The sequence below is a fragment of the Grammomys surdaster genome, unplaced genomic scaffold (assembly GCF_004785775.1).
Source record: "Grammomys surdaster isolate TR1022 unplaced genomic scaffold, NIH_TR_1.0 125463, whole genome shotgun sequence".
Classification (NCBI taxonomy): Eukaryota; Metazoa; Chordata; class Mammalia; order Rodentia; family Muridae; genus Grammomys; species Grammomys surdaster.
In genome coordinates, this window is record NW_021620326.1 from 1,093,406 (window position 1) to 1,111,839 (window position 18,434).

Below are 18,434 nucleotides of genomic sequence, written 5' to 3' on the forward strand. Positions count from 1 at the left end.
AGTATACTATTAAAAAGCATATTCATTGCTTCGTGGCCTTTTGCATTGGCCAACTGTGAAAACTAATTTATTTACTTTCCCAAACTCAGAGACCAGGCTGGCCCACAGAAGTCTGCCTTCCTCTGAGTCCTGAGATTTTTTTTTTTTAAAGATTTATTTATTTGTTTGGACACACTAGAAGAGGGCATATGATTCCATTACAGATAGTTGTGAGCCACCATGTGGTTGCTGGGATTTGAACTCAGGACCTCTGGAAGAGGAGTCAGTGTTCTTAACCACTGAGCCACCTCGCCAGCCCCAGAGTCCTGAGATTAATGGCATGCATCTACCTCTCCGTTTTGTTTTAACCATTATTATTATTATTATTTTAGGTTTTTTGAGACAGAGTTTCTCTGTGTAGCCCTGGCTGTCCTGGAACTCACTCTGTAGACCAGGCTGGCCTCGAACTCAGAAATCCGCCTGCCTCTGCCTCCCGAGTGCTGGGATTAAAGGCGTGCTCCACCACCGCCCGGCTTGTTTTAACCTTTAAAAGATGTGATTGGTAAAAGAGTGTGTAAGAAACTATGACAGGGTATAGAGAACCAGAAAGAAAGGAGAAAAGTAAGTTTTGTTTGCATTATATCAGTGGCAGTTAACTGTTTTGTTTTGTTTTCAGACAGGGTTTCTCTGTGTAGCCCTGGCTGTCTTAGAACTCACGCTGCAGATCAGGCTGGCCTCGAACTCACAGGCCCACTTGCCTCTGCCTCCCATGTATCACCAAGCCCGGTCATGACAGTGAATTTTTCAACGGGCTGAAAAATGGAGTGCAGAGGCAGGATTCAAACCCTGGTCAGCCCAGGACGAGAACTCCTTTCGGACTGAGACTCGATCCTGTATCCTCACCCCCCGCCCCCATCGCTGCGCCATCTTGTCTCAGGGGTGATCCAAATGTTCTCCACGACCGCTGTTTTATAAAGGCAGGGACCCCTTAGGGTAGTCCCCGGAACCGCTCACCTGCTGACAGCCGCCTAAGCCACTCTTTCCTCTTTACTGCTTTTCACTGTGAGGGCGAACGATTTCCAAAGCTCTCCAACCCAGCTTTCCTCACGCCCACCACATTAGCCAATCACATCTCAGTTTCCCGCTTAAGCCCCGCCCTCGATCGATAGTCAATCACTGGGAGTGCAAGTACTGTCCTCTCTGCGCGTTTTAGTGAGAGTCGCGCGCCACCGTTCGGCCGTTGGTGGCGCTGCTCTCTGTGAGGTGCGTCTACCGGAAAAGCGGAACGAGGGGCGGGTCATGCTGGTGCGGTAACCCTTGGGATTGGACAAGAGAAGTTCCGCGCTCTAACCCCACCCACCCCGGAGCAAGCTCTTCCAGTCGGAGACTCTAGGGATTGGTTCCCGACAGACCTTTACGAAGCTAAGAGATTACCGTTCCGCCTCCTGTGGACCTTGAAGAGGGAGCTTCTCTGATTGGTCTGAGGGTCCAGGCGCGCGCCGGAAGACAGCCCTGGATTGGCTGATGGCTCGCGCCGTCATAGATCCTTAGCGGCGATTGGCTGGAGGGCGGAGCCGGCTATTTGAAGGGAGCGCGCTTACCGGAGAAGCTCTTCAGAGAGAAGAGTTGGGTGTCGCGGCGAGGTTTCCGTCTTGCCGTCCTCCTCCTTCTCTGTCGCAAGTCACTGCAGAAGGCTCCATAGCAGCTGCGGCTCCCGGGCGAGGTGATGGCCAAGGTGTCGGTGCTGAATGTGGCTGTGCTGGAGAACCCGAGCCCTTTCCACAGCCCCTTCCGGTTCGAGATCAGCTTCGAATGCAGTGAGGCCCTGTCTGACGGTGAGGCTGGGCCTGTGCAGGGGACCCCCAAACCCTCCTGCCCTCGTTTTTCCCAATCTCCCTGGACCAACCGAATCTCCCATTAGTGACACGCCATGGCCCAACTCCGACCTCTCGGTAGATACGACTCTGTGTACAGTCTGCGTTGTCTGGTGGAGGCCTCCTCACCTCACGTCTTGCACCACTTGTCCTTGCACGTTTTCCTTGTAGAGGTGTTAGCCCCTATTGGGTTCCTGGAGACCCGCAGCCACGCCTTTTTCCCTATGGCTAGACCCCAGTTTTATACCCTTTCTCTTAGGAAACCTTCCATCTATCCTCCTGTGGAAACCCGACCTCCAGTACTGTCCCCTCATTTTCCTTGTGGATACCTTTTCCTACAAACCAGCCAGACCCTCCTTTGTTACCCTGTCTGCCTACGGCAAGACCTCCTCCACCCTTGGCTCCCAACAACACCTTCCTCACCAACTCCTGCTTGCCAACTGTAACAACATGGTGTGGCCTGTACCAGGCTTCTTTCTTTAGGTTAGTCCCAAATCCTATGTGAGTCCAGTCTTTGTAGGTAACTTGGTCTCCTCACCTCCTGGTCTAGGTGAATGTACTCAGGTGAGGGTGCCACAGCCAGGCAGGCCTGTGCCAGTTTCTGAAATTTCTGCTAGCTTCCAGCTAACTCAATGCAAGGAATCCCTCATCCCTTTTGATGGGCTGACCTAGTCTGGGGAGTGGGTGGACTGGCCAAACAGGGACAGGATCCAATTTCCATCAGCTGGGAGGCCACTGGCTTTTGTGGAGCTTTCACAGAATGTCTTAATTCATCTGTGGGACATAAACATGGACATGGTTGTCTTCTTACAGATGAGAGGACAAGAGCCATAAAGAGCAAAAGACCTTTCAAATAAATAAATCTATGAACATGTAAAATGTGAGGTCACTTTGGATCTCAGCTCCACAGCAAGGCAAGTCCTGCTTTCAGAGGGAAGCACTCCATGAGACCATTTCTCTATTAAGTGTCGAAAATGATGTGGCAGCCGAGGAAGTGGAGCTCTGAGAGGCTAGGTTGTGGCAACTAGTGCCTCTTGGTGGCTGTTGGGTAGTGTTCAGGGAAGGCCAGCCACTCCTGTTCACTTGGAGCTGCTATGTGTGTGCTTGAGGTGGGCCAGTGGCTCAGCCTCTCCCTAATTTCTTACTCCTTAAGTTTAAACGAATGTACTTATGACTAACTATAGAATAAACTGAGTTAAAGCCTTGCTGGAACAAGGCAGGGTGTAAAGAAATAAATAAACGGTAGAGTAACAATGTGGAATAAGACTTATTTGGAAGCCAAGAGGAGATATAAGGAGCCGATAGATTAAGGGATTCACAGTTCCCAGATGCCGAGGGATCAGGTTTCAACCAGCCTGTTTGTGTTCCTTGCATTTAAAAATGGTTGCATGGCCATTGCCTTGTATCACTGTTATTCCTTATTTATAGAATCAGAACAATAAGGCTAGAGTCAGCCTGCTTGCTGGTCATGTTTTAATAGGAGCAGGGTGATTTTTCCAAGTCAGCCAGATAGTAGAAGCATTGTCATTGAGGTTTGTCGCTGAGTTCTGAGTCCAGATTGTTTTTAAATTTTATTTTTTTAATTTGTCTGTGAGTGTGGGCCAGAGAAACATCAAGTAGTCTTTCTCAATTGCTGTCCACTTTTTTTTTATTTTATTGTGTGTATGTTTTGTCTACATGTATTTATGCCACCACCTGAGAGCCTGGGGTTTTCTTTCCTTTTATGTTTGTTTTTTGAAACAGGGTCTCACTATATAGTTCTGGCTGGCCTAGAACTTACTCTGTATACCAGGCTGGGCTTGAAGTCAAAGATTTACCTGTCTCTGCCTCCCCAGTGCTAGGATTAAAAGTGTGCACCACCACATGTGATCTCATTTCTTTTTATTTATTTATCTGTAATTTATTTATTTTTAATTTATTTTTATTTTTTAATAAGCAATTCATATTTTTATAAAGATTTATTTATTTATATATATGAGTACACTGGAGCTGTCTTCAGACACACCAGAAGAGGGCATTGGATCCCATTACAGATGGTTGTGAGCCACCATGTGGTTGCTGGGAATTAAACTCAGAATCTCTGGAAGAGCAGTCAGTGCTCTTTTCCTCTGAGTCATCTCTCTAGCCTCATCTTTTTAAATTTTATTTTTGTGTCTATGTTGGTGGTGGTATATGCATGGGAGCCCCTGGAAGGCAGAGACATATGATCCTCTATATCTGGTTTGAGACTCCTGACATGGGTGTTGGGAATCAAACCTAGATCTTTAAGATCAATACTGGATTCTAACCTTGAACTATCTCTTCAGCACCCTGGATTAGGTTTTCATGGGAAACACTATCTGCTGAGACATCTAGCCAGCTCCCAGATTCCTTTTCTTTCCTTCAGTACTAGAAAAGGAAGAAAACATTTACTTGTAGATCTTTTTTGTTTGCTTATGTGTATTTTGCCAGCATACATGTATGGGTACCACATGTGTACCCAGTGCCTGCAGAGGCCAGAAGAAAGTATCAGATTATCTGAACTAGAATTAGAAACAGTTGTGAGCCACTGTGTGTCTTCTGGGGATCAAACCTAGGTCCTCTGTAAGATTAGTAAGTGTTCTTAAATTTGGAACCATCTCCCCAGCCCCTACTTGCAAGTTTTATTTAATTTTAACCTCTTTATTTTTTGTGGAGGTAGTAGGGGTCCTGTATGTGGTAGCTCTTGGTTTTTTTTTTTGTTTGTTTGTTTTTGTTTGTTGTTGTTAGAAATCAAACCCAGGACTACACACATGCTAAACAGTTGCTCTGCCATTGAGCTGTATCAGTAGCTCAACAGTCTATTTTAGGAAAACATACCAGGAATGACCATAGACTTTCTTGTCACATCAGGACCCTTTGAAGATAGAAGAGGGTGTTTTTCCTCTAAGTTATGATGGTTGGTTGGTTCTATCTATTCCTTACACTCTGACTGGCCTGCAAGATGGCCTTCATCTTTCTGGCCTCCTTTCCATGAATAGTAGAGAAGTTGCTTCCTTGCATTCTGGCATTATCTGTTGAAACCTGACAAGCTGAAAAGCTCTGAAGCCCTGTGGTCACCTCTCATCAACATCTAGAAGTCGGCAGTTCCAAGGTATGGGTCTGCATTAGTGGATTTGGCCCACCTTCCCTCCTCTACAGTGGAGAATTTCAACAGGTACCAGTTGAAGAAGTCAAAGAAGTCAGATGTTGTGCGCCAGTGTTGATCTGTGTGATGAACAAAAGACCAATGATACACAGAAGTTTAAAAAAAGAAAACAGTGCCCAGCTACACGCAAGCAGATACATGAGCTACATATGGAAACCTGCTCTCAAAGAAGCAGGAAGTATGGCACATACCTGTGACCCCAGCTCTTGAGGGGTTGGAAAGAGTGATGGCAGAAGGATTGGAAGGTCAAAGCGAAGCTTAGCTTCATGGCAAGTTCCAAGTCAGCCTGGGCTACCTGAAACTGTCTCAGAAAAGAAAAAGAGAAAGAAGAAGCAGTGAAGGGAAAAGAAAGCAAGCAAAGAAGGCCAGAGCATGGTGATACACACCTTTAATCCCAGTACTCAGGAAGCAGAGGCAGGTGGATTGCCAAGGCTACACAGAACTGTCTCAAGAAATAAAGGAGGGGAGCTGGGCAGTGGTGGCACACGCCTTTAATCCCAGCACTTGGGAGGCAGAGGCAGGCGGATTTCTGAGTTCGAGGCCAGCCTGGTCTACAGAGTGAGTTCCAGGACAGCCAGGGCTACACAGAGAAACCTTGTCTTGAAAAACCAAAAAATAAAGAAAGGAAGGGAAAAAGAAAGGAATGGGCTGAGGTGTGGATCATTAAGCACTTGTCTAGCGTGTGTCAAGTTCTGGAGTCTGCCCCAGTGCTCTCTAAAATAAGCTCAGGTAATCTACAAAAATTTTTACATGTCTCTAGTAGTATTTTTCAGCTTTGGTTTTGTTTTCCCAAATTGTAAAAAGTGTGTATCCTAAAGGGGTCAGTGTCAACTTAGGGCGTCAAAACAAAACCAAATTGGGCTACAGAGATAACTTGGTGGATAAGTGTTAGAGAGAAAGAGATCCCAAAAGCTCTCTGTATGTGCTGACAATGTATTATACTTAAGGTTCTCCTCTTATCTCCATACACTTGATGGCTTAGACACACCCACATTTACATGGATGTAAACACATCATACATATATTTAAAAAAAATGGTGGGTGCTTTTAATCCCAGTGGTTGAGAGGGAAAGGTAAGAGGATCTTTGTGAATTCAAGGTCAGCCTGTTTATGCAGTGGGATCCTGTCTTTAAAAAAAAAAAAGAAATCCAATCCTATGTTTGGTCACTATGACTTTATACTGTATGAATGTCCTGATGACCCACACGTACTTTTGAAGAAATAGTCTCCACCTTTGGTCTCAGAGCTCTAAGTTCCTCAAGTACTAGTACCCACAGATTTTTAAGGACCTTAAATAAGCTGGTATAGTGTTTGCATAGAACCCTAGACTTTATTAGTCTGACTTTTTTTTTTGGACAGGGTCTATGAACCCTATGTTGAACGTAATATGTTACAAGAATCTAGTCTTGAATTCTGGTCCATCTCCAGAGAGGTGTGTACCACAATATCAACTCCTTCCTGTAGACTAATCATCTACAAGTGACTTCTTTTTCCATTTTGGGGGGAGATGTGGCGGACAGGTTGTGTATGAGGGAGTTCTTAGATTGATGTCAGGAGTGCTCTTCAGAATGCTTTTTTTTGCTTTATCCATTGAGACTGGGTCTCTTAAACCCAGGGCTTGGTGGTATGGCTAGGCTTACTAGCCAGTTCATTATAGTGTTCCCCTGTGTCCACCTTCTAAGGCTGGAGTTATAAGTGAGCCACTGTGATCTTTTTACATGCTTGTATAGAAAGCACTGATTACTGAGCCATCTCCTCAGCTCTACATGACTTATTCTAACTTGGTGTCAGTACTGTGGAAATAGATGCTATGTGCTGTTTAGAGAATACATGAAATAAATGCCTTTAATTCCAGCACTCAAGAGGCATAACAGGTGGATCTCTAAAGTCTAGGCTAGCCAGGCCTACATAATGTGAAAATAAACAACAACAGAAAGAGTTGTACATATTCATGTTCAGTACAAATTTGTTTTTGTGTATGGTGCTGAGGATGGAACTCAGGCATCATGAATGCTAGATGAGTAGTCTGCCTCTAGGCTATGCCTCCAGCCCCAGATTGTTTTTCTAGTATTTTCTCTCTGGCTGGTTGACTTTATGGTTATATAACCTACAGGTGCTAAAAGCTGAGTATATTCTGAAATTAAATATTTAATTTCTCTCTGTTCAAAACACTGCATCCCAGTATGAGGAAATGGCTCAGGAAGGACCTGACCTGAGTTTTACTGTTCAGCACTCAGGTACAAGCAGGAGAATGTGAAGGGGTACAGACAAGTGGATCCCAAGGGTTCACTGGCTACCAGTCTAGCTGACAAAGTAAGCTCCAGTTTCAATAAGAGACACATATAGGTGCACTCTTGTAATTCCAATACTTGGAAGGCTTGCAGGTATGTTATAAGTTCTGGACTAGCCTACACTACATAGGAAGACTGTGTCATTTGTTCCTTTGTTTTTGCATATGTGTATATATGTGCTAGTGCTTCCAGAGATCAGAGAACAACCTGCTGGAGTTAGTTCTCTCCTTCCACCATGTGTTTTCTAGAAATTGAGCTGAATCTTTATACTTTGTAGCAAGTGCCTTAACCCTCAGAGCTATTTCTAAAATCCAATTCTGTCTTTTTTTTTTTTAAAGCTACGTGTCATATATTGAGATTAAAGGCATATACCAGTGCAATATTTTTATCTTTTGAAGGAAAATATTAAAAAAAACTTTATCAAATTGAAGGTGATTGCAGTTTATGGGCCCTTGTTTCATCATCTGTTTCTGTAGAAGATTTGATCAGCTCTGACTACAGCCAGTCAGTATTTTATGTGGTCTTTTGTGAATTCTCAGGTCTTTTTCTGGCCCATGTTAAGAAAGGGCTCACCATTTGTTGGCTTCCAGCATACACTACAATCTTTTTTTCAATAGGTTGACTAAGCAACATTAGGTGCCTTGGGGACATAAGGGACTATTCTGTGTCAAGTTCTTTTTTGTCTAGCCTTCCCTCCAACACATTAGTTAAGTGTATGAATATATGACACCATAGGGTTTTGGGTAAGGGGCCTAAAGAAATTAGAGCTTGCCGGGCAGTGGTGGTGCATGCCTTTAATCCCAGCACTTGGGAGGCAGATGCAGGCGGAGTTTGAGAGTTCGAGGCTAGCCTGGTCTACAGAGTGAATTCCAGGACAGCCAGGGCTACACAGAGAAACCCTGTCTCGAAAAAGAAAAAAAAAAAGAAAGAAAGAAATTAGAGCTTGACAGAGCCATCTTAGAAAGTGAGATCAAGCAAGAGTCACATACTTTTCTATCCTTCCAGAATAACTGGTTCTAGAATGTCACTTTTATAAAACTAAATCCATGGGTCTGGGAGCATGGCTCAGATGTATAGTACTTTTTTGGCATGTGCATGCCCTAAGTTCCATCACCAGCACTGCTAAGAAATAAATAGCTAGGGATAGCTAGAAAGATCGCTCTATAGTCAGAGCACTGATTGCTCTTCTAGAGAACCCAGGTTTAGTTCCCAGCACCCACATAGTGATTAACTACTTCCATCTTAATGGGACAACGCACCTTTCATCCAGGAAATTTGAAATTTCAGTTTGAGTTATAAGTAAGTTCTCACCCCATGTTGGTTTGCCAAAATGTTGTGGCAAACATTATTCTGGGGATTTCTGTCCCACTTAGACCATATAGTTTTCAAAAACCTTTACATTTATAATAAGCATAAAGCTGTTAGAGCTGGGCAGATATCAACCTTGTATATTATTTTGTCTACTTCCCTGTCAATAACTGAGAATTTGCCATGTTATGCCTGGGCCACTCCTACTCCAATAGGACGGCCCTCATGGTCATACACTCACAATCCACTTACCTCATGGTAACTTCTTCCTTCTCCTCTATTACCATGGTCCCTGCCTGAGACCCCAAGTCAAAGATCTGAAGTCCTGCCTACCTCTCTTCTGCCCAGCTACATACTGTAGGCATCTTTATTAACCAATCAGGGATAACATGGGAAGCATGGCTGACACACCAAAGGCTGGTATACGTGAAGATATGCTCATCATGGAGCAACCAGACCTTGGGTACAGAATTTAGCATTTGAATACAAGCAGCACTAGACCAGCCATCGACAGTACCTCTAGTTCCAGGAGACCCAACACCCTCTTCTGGCCTCTGTGGGCACAGGCACCAAAGGGTACATAGACACACAAGCAGGCAAACACTCATATACAGAAAATAAAAGGAAAGGTATTTGGGAGGTATTAAAAAAAAGCGTGGCCAGCAGGATTCCCAGCTCTGCTGCCAACTCACTCAGCCCAGGCAGTTCCACATTCTAGCAACCAAATAGGACCACTAAATTTCCACACTCTGCTCAACACCGGTGGGCTATCTGGCCCCAGCCAGGTGTTCTCATCTTGGCAGGCTCTTCAGCCCCAGGACCCCTGAGACGTTGACATGGTCACTGCCTCTGCCCGCCAACTCCAGGGCTCTAGGACAATTCTGCCGCCTCCACAGCGCTAGGCCTAGCTCCATGTAAAGACTGCCAACCTCTCAGATATCACAATACCCAGTAACCTGGTAAAATCAAAACTTTGGGGGGGGGGGTTTCAAGACAGGGTTTTTCTGTATAGCCTGGCTAAAATCAAAACTCTAAAGCTTACAATTAACCAGTCAGATTTATACATAAATAAATCTCACCGGGCAGTGGTGGCATACGCCTTTAATCCCAGCGCTTGGGAGGCAGAGGCAGGCGGATTTCTGAGTTCAAGGCCAGCCTGGTCTACAGAGTGAGTTCCAGGACAGCCAGGGCTACACAGAGAAACCCTGTCTCGAAAAATCAAAAAATAAACAAACAAACAAATAAATAAATCTCAGTACAGAAGATGCCCACCCAATTTAGACAAGTTATCCCAATTATCCTAACATTTTGATATCCAGAACTACCTGAGGCTACTAAAGCCATGCTGGTTTAAGCCTCCATTTTCGCCTTTCTTCCTCTCCCCTGTGTTCTTCTCCCTCAGCACTCTTAGTTCCTCCTCCCTTTTTCCTGTCCAGTCACAGGCCTCCTGCTGTAAATAGATTGGACAGGGAAATTCCAGCCACATTTCACCCTTTCTGTTAGAATAAAAAAACAACAACAAAAAAACTTTCTCTCGGGCTGGAGAGATGGCTCAGCGGTTAAGAGCACTGACTGCTCTTCCAGAGGTCCTGAGTTCAAATCCCAGCAACCACATGGTGGATCACAACCATCCGTAATGAGATTGGATGCCCTCTTCTGGTGTGTCTGAAGACAGCTACAGTGTACTCATCAATAAAATAAATAAAAAAAAAAAAAAAAAACTTTCTCTCAAAATATAAATTGAACACAGCTCTTACCATTTTGTAATTTCTAAGGTATAAATTAGACCTAATACCCAGTCCAACATTTTTGTCAATAGAAATGAACAGTGTCCTCTATCCTAACTTAAAAGACTATAGTTCTGTACCTGACTTATGTCCTGGCTTCAGGTGAAATACCATCTGAAAACCATCCTCTCAAATCTGTTCTCTCAATGTAAATAGCCTGGGTTGGCTATGAGACTATAAGTCTTCAACCCCATCAGAAATCCAAGAACGACTGATATTAAGTGAAAATATATAGAAAGCCTAACACAGCTTCCAGAACTAAGACAGGTTGTAAAGACAGCTGCCTACCATACAGCCCCAGTAAGTTGGGAAGCTGGAGCTTTAGCCTTCTGGCCTAGGATCATCTGACAGACCTTTGACAAACAGGAGTTATTAAAGACGAGCCTATTCTGTCTAGGCAAAACTAAGTTGTCCTAACCTGTAATGTGTCCTTTTTCTGGACAGTATTTTGTCTGTAGCTGAAATGAGGCTTTTGGAACCAGGATAGAGCGTGGGAAAGATGCAGCTGATAGAGTGTCCTGATATCAGATTTAATAAGGTTAGGTTTTAGTTGTTGCACCCAGAGATTGAATTACCATTGTTTCTAAGCTAAGTTTGTGGTGTTTTTCTTCTCAAAGCGACTTGACTGAGTTCAAGAGAGAAAGATATGGTGGCAAAGCATGGGTTTGCCTGATGTGCCCCATAAAGGCCGTGGGGATTTTGAAGCACGGGGATGGCGTGGTAGTGACCCACCAGTGGGAATTTAGCAAGCTGGGTGGAGAGATTGTGGAGCTCTGAGTCAGAGGCTTCATGAGATAAAACAGGTACGCCTTTGCCCGCCAGCACTTGGCTGGCCAGGCACAGGGACTGAGGTGGTGGGCATAGTGCAGGAACTTGGTTGGCGGTAGAGCCAGGAAGCCTGCCAGTCATTCCTTTTTAATACCTCTCTACAGAAAGGTACATAAGAAAATAAAGCTTTAAAAAATGAAATAGCCGCTGGGCAGTGGTGGCACATGTCTTTAATCCCAGCACTTGGGAGGCAGAGGCAGGTGGATTTCTGAGTTCAAGGCCAGCCTGGTCTACAGAATGAGTTCCAGGACAGCCAGGGCTATACAGAGAAACCCTGTCTCGAAAAAACAAAACAAAACAAAAAAAGAAATAACTAAATGATTTCCTCAAAATGCTAAGGCCGGAGTTTGAACCTAGCGAACCATGGTCATGGGGTCACCTAGAAAGACCTAGGTGAAATTGTGAAGGAACAAGAGAGTGGATGTAAAGGAAAGCTTTGTGGTTCAGATGACAAACTCTATAGTATGATCCGATATCTGTGTGCTTCCAGTGTTGGGTGTCTGTACCACACCGGACCAAGAGCCAGGCTTCTTCCAAGAGCTCTCTGTGAAAATCTCAGCTTGTGCAACTTTCCCAGCTGCTGGAGCTAGGGGTTGTGTAATTTCAGAGAGCCTAAAATAAGCTCTGGGTCTGGTGCCAGGCTTCTCTGCACTAGCATGACCTTGCTCCTGGTAACACTTGGCCCCCACAAGAGGCTGTGGATACCAGGACTCTCCTGAGATTAATAGGAAGGGTCTCCAGCTACTTTTTCTTTTATCTCTTGTGGATATACTCCAGGACTGAGCCCCCTCAGCAGTGGAGTACAGAGTCAGGTTTTGGAGGTATGCCTTGTCACACACCATTTGCTGGCATTGCCTCTGTCCCACAATGTGCACAAGTAGGCATGAGTTGGTGCCAGATGTGGACAACTTTGGGACAAGTTGGTTCCCCCCCACCGCCCACCCCCACTGATTTGCCTTTCCTCTCCTGCCACCTGGCTCTCCTGCTGGATTGGAATCTGCCACCCTGCCCCAGTTATCGAGGGATCTGCTCTACTAGGTGGCACCAGTCCTTCTGTGAAAGAGGATGGCACTTCCTATCCAGAGACCAAGGTAGCCCAACTCCCTGCTGTTCCCTCACAAGCTGATATCACAGGACTCTTGAGTAAGCCTCTGCTATATAGTTTCTCTCAGCTACTGAGAGGCCCTAAGTTTCCCTGGAGAGCCAGAGTCAAGGTCACTTGGCCCAGTTAGGCCCACAGGAAAAATGTCTCCATTAAAGTAGATCTTCATATTTGCTCTAATTCAGAATTGTGGTGCCAGAGCCCAGCAAGCCCAGCAGTTCCGAGGACCTTCTAGTATATTCAGATTTGCCTAATGCTAACGTAAGACCCTTGCCGTGCTCTCTAGCTATTTCAGTCCTCCGTTTCCTTATTCCCCCTGTTGTTGCAGACCTGGAGTGGAAGATCATTTATGTGGGCTCAGCTGAGAGCGAGGAGTTTGATCAGATCCTAGACTCAGTGCTGGTGGGTCCTGTTCCTGCAGGAAGGCATATGTTCGTCTTTCAGGTGAGTAAGTTTTGCCTTAGCCCTTCGTTTCCAGAAATGTTTTAGGCTGGAGATGGGGCCAGGGCCTGACATACTAGACATGCACTCCACTATTGAGCCACACCCAAGCCTAGAACCTGTCTTTTTTACCTGAAAGCACACTGATTTTAGCAGTCAGGTTTAAGTTCAAATGCTTAAACTGGGACTGGTGACACAACTACTGTAATCCCAGCTACTCTGGATGGTGAGGCAGGAGGACCACAAGTTCAAGGCCTGTCTGAGCCAAATGTCTTGGTTGATTGCCAGGAGCTGCCTGACTGAAGCTATCCTTTAAAGGACCACCACCCTGAACTCACCCAGTCTCATCAGATGTCCTCCCCCTCCCCAGAGGTGGGGACCTCTGGGTCACAGCTCTTAATGACCACTGGAGCACTAATTTGTGATCTGTTCACAGGAGTTATATAAAACCCATAACACAGTTCATGAATATTGAACGATTTCCCTCAAGGAAGAATAATGATTAAGAGTTTCTGTTACTTGTTCATCAGCCAGAGCTAGGCACAGCAGTATATACTTATAACCCAGCACACACAGTTTGGATCCAGGCTGGGCTATGCAGTAAGACCCTGTCTCAAATACCTTACTAGTAAGTGTTGACTCAGGAACTCAGCCAGAAGCACTAACATATCTGAACAAATCTCACCCAGCACAGATATTTTTCCATAAGTTGCTTTTACCCAGGCAGCACTTCAGTACTGCATTTGGGGATCTTATTTATTTACTTTGTTATTTGCTGTATGATATAAATTTTTACTCACTTTTTAAAATATCTCAATAAATCATTTGGCATCAGTGAGTTAAACATTTGTATGCATAATGAAGGATCAAGTACTCAGTTTCTATTAAAGGTGGGAGCTGAGGTTAGTGGTCTTGTGTTTGTATCTCAGTGTGTGAAAAGCCAAGGTAGAAAGATTGCTTCAGGGTCAAGGCTAACCTAGAGTACACAGCCAGATGCTGTTAAAAAGAATTAGTCAGCCGGGCGGTGGTGGCGCACACCTTTAATCCCAGCACTTGAGAGGCTGAGGCAGGTGGATTTCTGAGTTGGAGGCCAGCCTGGTCTACAGAGTGAGTTCCAGGACAGCCAGGGCTGCACAGAGAAACCCTGTCTCGAAAAACCAAAAAAAAAAAAAAAAAAACCAACAATTAGTCAGGTTGTGGTGTACTTTAAATCTGAGCATTCGGGAAGCAGAGGCAGGCAGATCTCTGAGTTTGAGGTTAGCCCAGGCTACCTAGTGAGACCCTGTCGTAACACACAAATAGAAGGATGTGTGGTAAAGGTGGTGATGACTATAAACCTTGTTTCTATTCTGCCCTGGGATTGTTGGCAGTGTAGCAAAGAAAGGTTCTGGGGTTCATAGTTGCTTAGCTTTATGTTTCTAGGCCAGGAGAGAGACAAGTACTGTGGTGGCTGGAATGTAGAGCAAAACTGTTCACATCCTGACAAACAGGAACCCAAGCTCACCATAAGAAACCAAAAGGGTCCTTGTGCTCTGTATTGAAAACTGAAGCAAGAACCTGAGCAAAGGGTTTGTCCTTGCTCTGTACATGTCTGTAAGCAATTATGAAAGTACTGTACTTGTCAATTTTGAAGTTTCTAGATGTATCAAGTTGCCAGATTTGTAAACTCAGAACCAGTGAATACAAAGATGGGCTGTGACTTCCGAGTACTGCTATGTCCAAGGTCACCATCCATCACCTCCCTCCCACTGCTTTTCCTATTGCAAGCTACCTGCCCTCACACACTCCTATCAAGCCCACCGAGCCCCGTGTTCAGCCAAGGCCTACTTCCAGAGCATGCAGCTTGGCCATTGAACAGGGCCCTACTGGAGATGCTCAGCTGTGTGGTGGTTTTAGTTAAGGGTCTATGTTTTCATTTGTATTGGTTTTTTATTGCACCAACATAACTGTTCCATCCAAAAAACAGACACCCTGATCTGTGACTCTTTTTCTGTTGCCAGGTTTAGGCTATTGCTGCCCAGCCTCCCTACTTCTTCTTTTTTTTTTTAAAGATCAAATCGTAATTTTTACTTATTCACACAGGGGTTACAAACACAAAAAGGTAGGACGTGGGGAAGGGGATGACACCGGAGCGTGGGTGTTCAGGGGGCTCCCTACTTCTGCTACAGGCCTTCAGCAGCCAGACCTCCATATACTACCAGTTTTCCTCTTTCTTTCTGTCTTTCTTTCTTTCTTTCTTTCTTTCTTTCTTTCTTTCTTTGGTTTGGTTTGGTTTGGTTTGGTTTGGTTTGGTTTTGGTTTTTTTTTGTTTTTTTGTTTTTTTTTGGTTTTTGGTTTTTGGTTTTTTTGGTTTTTCAAGACAGGGTTTCTCTGTGTAGCCCTGGCTGTCCTGGAACTCACTCTGTAGACCAGGCTGGCCTCGAACTCAGAAATCCGCCTGCCTCTGCCTCCCAAGTGCTGGGATTAAAGGCGTGCGCCATCACTGCCAGGCCCACCAGTCTTTTCAGACCTTACCTCCTGCTAAGCACCGCTCTTTCCCAAGCCCTTAATTGACCCAGCAGGCCCCCTGACAGCTTCATCTCATTGTCAGCCCCCTTGTGCACCATATTCCACCTGAACACCTATGTCTGTTAATCAAGTTTTGAATTTCTTATCGTTGTTATTATTGCGAGGGACTAAGGAGGGAAGATAGGGCTCTGCATGCTGGGTAAGCATGCTGCTAAATCAAACTCATGATCTCTTCTTTATTGTCATCTGTATAATCAGTCTGTCTAGTCCCACTTCATTGGCAGTCTTTGTGTTAATGACATTTGGGCTTGATTGGCAGTGCTAAAGCACAGGATATGTCTCCCTAGGCTGATGCCCCAAACCCATCCCTCATTCCTGAGACGGACGCCGTGGGTGTGACTGTGGTTCTCATCACCTGCACCTACCATGGACAAGAGTTCATCCGTGTTGGCTATTATGTCAACAATGAGTACCCAAACCCAGAGCTTCGGGAGAACCCACCCCCAAAGCCAGACTTCTCTCAGGTGGGACCTGTCTCTGCACTTTCTCCTTCAGGCAGGCCAGTTCTCTTACAGTTGAGGGGGGATGGGAGCCAAGGTCAGTCAAGGTTAACAGGTCATACTGACTCTGCAGTGCTAAGCTAGAGCTAGGATACAGTAAGGCTTTTTTTCTGGAGGCATGCCTAACAGAATGAGGGCTAGAGGCAGGAGCAGTGGGGCACACTGATCTCAGCACCCCAGCCCTCAAAAAGCTGAGCCAGGAGTACCATAAGTTAGAGGCCAGCCTCATCTGCATAATGAGTTCCAGACCAGCCTAGGCTACATAGCAAGACCCTGTTTCCAGGTGTGTGGGGTTGGGGAGCACGGAAGAGATAGCTCAGTGGTTAGGAGCACTTGCTGCTCTTGCAGGGGACCTGGGTTTGATTGCTAGCATCCATGCGGTAGCTCACAGCCACCTGTAATTTCACTTCCAGGGAATCTATACCTTCTTCTGTCTCCCACAGGGATCAGGCACATACATGACAAATGACATCTCAATAGCAAAACATTCATACAATAAAAATAAATGTATATTTTTTTTAAAAAGTGAATGGACTGGAGAGATGGCTCAGTGGATAAGAACTTGCTGCTCTTCCAGAGAACCCAGGTTTAATTCTTAGCACCCACATGGTGGCACATAACTTTTACTCCAGTTTTAGCGAATCCATGCCCTCTTCTGGCCTCTAAAGGCACCAGGCACGCATATGGAACATAGAAATATATACAGCCAAACACCCATACACAGAGTTTTTTTGGTTTGTTTTGTTTTTTTAAATCAAATAAGCCAGGCATGGTAGTCTGTGCCTCTAAGCCCAGCACTTGGGGAGATGCGACAGATCTCATGTGTTCAAAGCCATCTTCATCTACACAGTTCCAGGCCAGCCAGGGCTACAGAGTTGAGACCCTCTCTCAAAACAGAACCACCCAAAACCAAATGAACAAATGAGCACAACCAGGATGAGAAGGCCCTATTCTTCCCCAGAATGTACAAGCGTCTCGAGGGCTCTGCGTCTGAGCAGTGGGGGCGCCAGAGTCTGCTCTCACGGTCAAGGTGGAGGTCTGAGGGGTAGTGAACACTTAGCTGACGGGGCTGACACTCTTCTTCTTACTGTAGCTACAGCGGAACATCTTGGCCTCTAACCCCCGGGTGACCCGTTTCCATATCAACTGGGACAACAATCCAGACAGGCTGGAAGCCATAGAAAACCAGGACCCCAATGTGGACTTCGGCCTTCCCCTCAGTTGCACTCCCGTCAAAAGCCTGGGCCTCCCTAGCTGCAGTATCCCAGGCCTCCTTCCTGAAAACTCCATGGACTGCATCTGACAGGGGAGGCAGATAGGGCTCAGTAGGACCATGGCAGTCTCCTTGCACACCTGGAGGGGACCTACAAGCCCTCAGACAGTCATGCTTGGTCATCTCAAGGATTTGGGGACTACCAGCTGTCTCTAGACCTGTCAGCCCCAAGAAAAAAATGGGCCCCAGTCTCTTCCATCCAGGTCCAGAAGAATCATCTCACTTATGACCTACTGACCTCTAAAAAGCAGGTACTTGTGTTGCTCACTGTTTGCATCATTTTTCCTTCTATATTATCAGTTTCTATGAGACGCTTTCTGAACACCACCTGCCTTGAGGCTTGCTTGGGTAGTGCCTGGCTAGCATTGGCCAGAGGTTTATCATTCCTTCCAACTCTAGTTCTTGGAGGCTCAGGCAAGGAAGGAGTCCTGGTTAGAAGGCCAACCCGATACAACAGCTGTCCTTTCAGAGTGTCTAGGACATTCAGTCTAACTAGTACTATAAAACTCCCCAAAGGGGAGCTCCCCAGGCCAATGAGGGATGGTAGGTACTTTGGTCACAGCCACCTTTTCACCTCCTGACTGAGCCTGGCTTTCTGAGGGGATTGCCCTGGGTAGGAGGTATAATGGAGGTCCTGCCTTATGCCTTCTGACCCATGGAGTCATCAGGGTTTGCTTTGACCACATGTTCCTTCTCATGCGGTACCCAAATACTCTGAGGTAAAGGAGGGATTTGGCGGGCTGACCTGAAAAACTCCCATCTACCCCTACCCTAAGCCCTTGGTCCCTTGCTGCTACATGTATGCTATTGTGATTGCAGTGTGTATATTAAAAGGTTTTATATTAAAAGTTATGGTTGGTTTAAGAATAAAAGCACTTCATCTAGATTGTTCTGCTTTTTTCTTTGCCCCCCCCCCATCCACCCATAAACAGCAGGCTTGGGATTTATGTAGACCAGAGAGATCTACCTGCCTCTGCCTCTGGAGTGCTAGGATTAAAAGTGTCCAATACCATACCTGGAAAAGGGTTGTTTTAATGTTGGTGGGGTTTTTGTTTTTCTGTTTTTCTTTAGGTTTTATTGGTGTTGGTGGTTTTGTTGTTTTTTGAGTTTTTGTTTTGTTTTGCTGGAAGTTTTTTGGTTGTTTTAGTTTTTTTTGAGACAGGGTTTCTTTAACTATCCTGGAACTTTATCAGAGACCAGGCTGGCCTCAGACTCAGAAATCTACCTGCCTCTACCTTCCATGTGCTGCGATTAAGGGCATGTCTCACCTTGCCTGGATTAAAACTCTTTAATTTTATGTATTTTGTATATTTTGCC

At 45.4% G+C, this 18,434-nt stretch overlaps 1 protein-coding gene across 1 annotated transcript; it reads left to right on the forward strand.

Moving 5' to 3' along the window:
* Positions 1 to 1,541: 1,541 nt before the first annotated feature.
* Positions 1,542 to 18,001, forward strand: Asf1b (anti-silencing function 1B histone chaperone). Its single transcript, XM_028786302.1, has 4 exons — positions 1,542 to 1,814; positions 12,664 to 12,779; positions 15,632 to 15,808; positions 16,938 to 18,001. The coding sequence occupies exons 1-4, from the start codon at positions 1,706 to 1,708 to the stop codon at positions 17,145 to 17,147; spliced, it is 612 nt and encodes a 203-aa protein (XP_028642135.1). The 5' UTR covers positions 1,542 to 1,705; the 3' UTR covers positions 17,148 to 18,001.
* The last annotated feature ends 433 nt before the right edge of the window (positions 18,002 to 18,434 follow it).